The sequence below is a fragment of the Pyxicephalus adspersus genome, chromosome 2 (assembly GCF_032062135.1).
Source record: "Pyxicephalus adspersus chromosome 2, UCB_Pads_2.0, whole genome shotgun sequence".
Lineage (NCBI taxonomy): Eukaryota > Metazoa > Chordata > Amphibia > Anura > Pyxicephalidae > Pyxicephalus > Pyxicephalus adspersus.
In genome coordinates this window covers 63,832,837-63,837,607 of record NC_092859.1, presented here as the reverse complement: position 1 = coordinate 63,837,607, position 4,771 = coordinate 63,832,837, and the positions used below count along the sequence as shown (strand labels likewise).

The 4,771-nt window shown below is 33.9% G+C and overlaps 1 protein-coding gene across 3 annotated transcripts in view; it reads right to left on the bottom strand.

The window, feature by feature from the left end:
• Positions 1–4,771, bottom strand: part of ARHGAP26 (Rho GTPase activating protein 26) — a 405,537-nt gene that overhangs the window by 295,198 nt on the left and 105,568 nt on the right. For all 3 annotated transcript variants that reach the window (XR_011919418.1, XM_072400904.1, XM_072400903.1), the window contains 2 exons: positions 3,833–3,904; positions 3,200–3,301 (listed from right to left, as the gene is read on the bottom strand). Coding sequence is in view for 2 of the 3 variants with exons in the window: in XM_072400904.1 (XP_072257005.1) it covers positions 3,200–3,301; positions 3,833–3,904 (174 nt within the window). In the remaining variant the exon portion in view is untranslated. The remainder of the gene's footprint in view (positions 1–3,199; positions 3,302–3,832; positions 3,905–4,771) is intronic.

Below are 4,771 nucleotides of genomic sequence, written 5' to 3'. Positions count from 1 at the left end.
CAGCTTACTTACAGAGTTACCATGATGTTCCAGAATGTGATAACATTTGAAATAAATGTTAATTTTTTGTTAAAGAATAAATGCGGTTTGTTGTTCTTCTCAAAATATAAGCCCTACCTGAAAATAAGCCCCAGGGCATTTCTTGGAGAAAAAATTAATATAAGACAGTGTCTTATTTTCGGGGAAACACGGTACATGTTATATTACACAATACACATATATACATACAGTTATGTTCAGAATAGTAGCAGTGTGTTTAAAAAAAATGAATAAAGCTCAAAATAAACACAGATTCATTGGGAACAATGCACATTCTATTTCGAAACAAAACATGAAAAAAAAAAATCAAATTTGTGTTCTTCCATATAACAGATAGTGAAGAAATAGGAACATTAGGCTGTTTAAAATAATAGCCATGTGGGGTTGAATTAGTGAGGTCATTAATTATGTGAAAAAACAGGTGACAATTGCTGGATATATTTAAGGAACGAATGCAGCAAATGTTGTACATGCTGGTAATAGTGCTTTTCACTCTGGAAAATGGGTCATTCCAATCAATGTTCGGAAAAACAGTTTACTTAGGTTAAAAAGTTGGTTGGAGAGGGGAAAACATAACAGAATGCAGAAAATGATAGGCTGCTTAGCTAAAATGATCTCAAATGGTTTAAAATGGCAACCAAAACCACAATGATGCGGAAGAAAACAGAGAACCACCATTAGAATGGGAAGAAAAATAGCCAAAATGGCAAAGATTCAGCCAATGATCAGCTTTAGGAAGATCCAAGAAGGTCTAAAATTAACTGCGAGTACGGTTACAATAATAAAACGTCTATGTGAAGCCAAGCAAATAAAAAGAAACCACTGATAAATGCTTATGTTGAAAAAAAAGCATGTACTTAAGAGTTTACAGTTTGTCAAAAAACACATTGACTCGCCTGAAGAGAAATGACACAACTTTTTGTGGACTGGTGAAAGGAAGATCATTCTTTTTGGGTCTAGGGGCTGCAGACAGTTTGTCAAATGCCCAAACAATGAACACAGGCCACAGTGCCCTGTAAAGACAGTGAATCATGGTGGCACAAGCATCATGATATGGGAATGTTTCTAATACTATGGTGTAGGGCCTATTTATCGCTTAACATGGATCCTTTTTAAAACCTTAAAACACATGAAGAGGTCATGTTGCCCTATGCCCTTGAAATGGGTGTTTCAAGAAGGCAACATCCCCATACACACTAGTAAATGAGTAACGTCTTGGTTCCAGCCCAACAAAATTGACATTATGGAGTGTCAAGCCCAGTCCTCAGACTTTAATCCAAAGGAAAACTTGTGGGGTTTTAAAGGTAAAACCAAGAATTGCAAAAGAATTATGGAATGCAGTCCAACAATCCTGGGCTGGAATACTAGTTTACAGGTTCTAGAAGTTGCAAGCAAGTGTTGCCACTGTAACTGAAGCGATTTTCTGGCTATACATGCGCTCTGCATACCCCTTGCTATCCTCTTCAGTGGCTATTGCTCAAGGTAAGCCCTATCCTTTCCATAGGTTTTATTATTTTTTCTGGAAACAATATTTATATCACCTAATTCTGACTCAATTCATAAATAAATATAGCATTAGCAATTCTACATAACTGCATACCATAGTCATAATGCACTAACCCTGAAAGCTGTTAATCTTCCCTCTCTTTTATTATTTCCTCATTATTATCATTATTTTTTTAATATATTCTTATTACCTTTACTGCTTCTGATGAAAAAGAACTATAATATACCATGAACCTGTGTTTACTTACCACTAATCATGATATTACCCATAGGTATCACACTTGCTAGAGAATACCACTGGAACCATGTTGATGCAACTAATTTTGGCCACTCTATTTGAGATCAAGATACTGCAGCAACCAACACAAACCCCCCCTCCTTAACAGGAGAAAACGCTACCTTTTTGTACATATGTGTCATCTTCACAAATAAGTAAGTTTATTTTTCTCCTTTTCTCATAATGATCAATTTATAAATTATAAGTCTTATAAATGAAGCTTTTTGTTATGGAATACATTGGATATGGTAGGCGATTAGAAATATCTTTGTCAACCAACAAATAGCAAAAGAATACTAGATCTTCTCCTTTTATAACAAACTTTACATGATTTTGTGCTTATATGTAGATTACTATATATGGATAAATAGATATGTTGTGCATAATAATGTGTATGAGTATGATGTAATGAGACATATTGATTTATACATGATGGAGGAACATGAAGCCGGTACACCTGCTTAGTCATGGGTTATATAATCTTGATCTGACCTGTCACTCTTGTGTTATTATTATGTATGATTCATTACAATAGTCATAATTATTCTTGTTTATACCATACTGTACAGATGCTCTGACTCTCCATGCACATCCCCTGATGAAGCCATCAGGCGAAACGTGTCGAGATTGAGATTTGTGGGCTTTATGTACCTTTGTTGCAACACTTAGTAAGACGATTCTATACTTAGAAAGCAAGGCATAGCCCTATCAAGGGACGCCTTTACAGTCCAACTGTGATTTTACCATGTTTGCTTTTCTCACACTGATAGGATAAGGATAAGGAAGGACTGAAGGATAAGGAAGAACCCACAACAGTATCCTACTTACCTATACACAGAAATGTTACAGAAACTCTTCTGTGCACAAATGCAAAAAAAAAAACTAAAGAGTATAGTAAAAAGCAAACACTAAACATGTTTTTAAAAACTTTTTTTGTCTATTTCGATTGGTATATACATTTGAAAATTGTATATTAGTGTTTTAAAAGTGCAAAAATCATACCTGCTAATTGCGCCAGAAATTTATCGAGTTTGTAACTTCTTGCACTGAACCGACAAATGGAAACGTAAATCCTAGGGGGTCTTATAACTGAACTAAACATTTTCCCACATGATATGAAGATTAGTCCTAATGCAATTCCTGTTCTAATGTGACAACATTGCATCTCTACAAATACAGTATATGATTTAGAAAGCATTGTTGCCCTGGTACAGAAGTAAGTTAGTGGAATCACAAAATAAAATGAATGAGGAAAAAAATAATAGAGGCACCACATGTAAACACTGGTAAGCTGCAATATATTATGTTTTTGTTCTTGAGTTCATACTCCATTATGGTAAAGTAACTGATGCAGATTGGAACCAAACCATTGCCTACCTCGTGTAGATGCACCTCTTTCTTTTTGGAGGACAGGTTCATATGCTTTTCCAGAACACTGCAGTATTTCTCTGTCTCTTTGTCATATTTTTTTTTCACCTCCTGCAAGAAATAGAGTATGTTTTATTGATATGGCACATTATGGATGTAAGTCTAACACATTCACTTAGTTGCTGACCTGTTGGAAATATTTTAAACTGTCCTCCTGACAATTGCCACCTTATTTTTATATCTTTGAATACAGAATAATTAACAGTTATGTTGTAGAGATTTGAGAATGAGAGTAACAAAAATTACAGGTAGTCCCCGGGTTAGATACAAGATAGGGACTGTAGGTTTGTTCTTAAGTTGAATTTGTATGTAAGTCAGAACAGGTACATTATTTTAATAAATTAAATTATTTTAACATATGCAATTACATCCGATGTTTGTCTCAACATATTATTAAGCAGCATGCTGTCAGTTACTGTATAAAATCCTCACTGTTAGTTAATCAAAAACAAAGCAAAAAAAAACTTTATGAAGCCTAGACAATAACTTCTGGAGCAAGCTGTGATATGCAAAAATAAACAACTGCAGAGAGACTTCTTTATATAGGCAAATATAACACATAAGGCTATGTGTGTTTGTTACCTTGGCAGTACCAATCTGCTCCTTTCGGAATTTCTCAAGAGGTGTAATGAGAACTTCCCCGGCATTTTCAATCTTTATAAAATTAAACAAACATGGGTCAGCAATGAATTTGTTATTACATTGGTAAATAAACAGTAAATGGAGATCATATTTTGTTCTACTGTACAGAAATTTACCCAATCCAACCATCCCAATAAAAAAATTAACCAGAATGTATTATGGTAACCAGCATGGTTTTGACTTTTAGGCAGAACAGCTATTAACCTCCTGGGCGTTTTACTGATGTCTGGATTTCTGTACCAAAAGCGGTACACTGTTTTTCATGAAGTTTTTTTTTAAATTGTAAACCTGTAACTTACAGAAATATGTCCGAACAGGGGTCTAGTAGATATCCAACATATAATAAAGTTTGAAACACACAATCATGTAAAAAAAAAAAAAAAAACTTTAATAATAAAATAAATAAAAAACACAAAAATCAGCTTAAACAAGAATGCATAAATAAATAAAAAATACTGAAAATGCCATAATTCAGTATACTGTATAGTACTATATTTTTCTAAAACACTTCCCTAGTGTGGTAAATTTTAAAACAGAGTCCAACATCACATACCTATAGACAAAACCACATAAATATATTTTGTAATATTTTGTATTGGATTGGATACAGGACTTTGTAATGAATTCAATACAAAATATTTGAATTTCCCGCTACGACCCCCGTCGACGGGCGTGTGCACTGACATCATCAGTAATCGTGGAGGGACGCGTACATGAAGGCCGAGTGTTCTAATTCTTTATATACTTCCATGCAAAAAGAGTTACATTTTTTGCATGGAATTTTATTTTAGATTATTGTGTGTAATGTGTAGTAGGATTACCCTAATACCCCTTCCAGAGACCCTTTTTGCTCATTTTTTTTTTTTTTTTTTTTTTTTT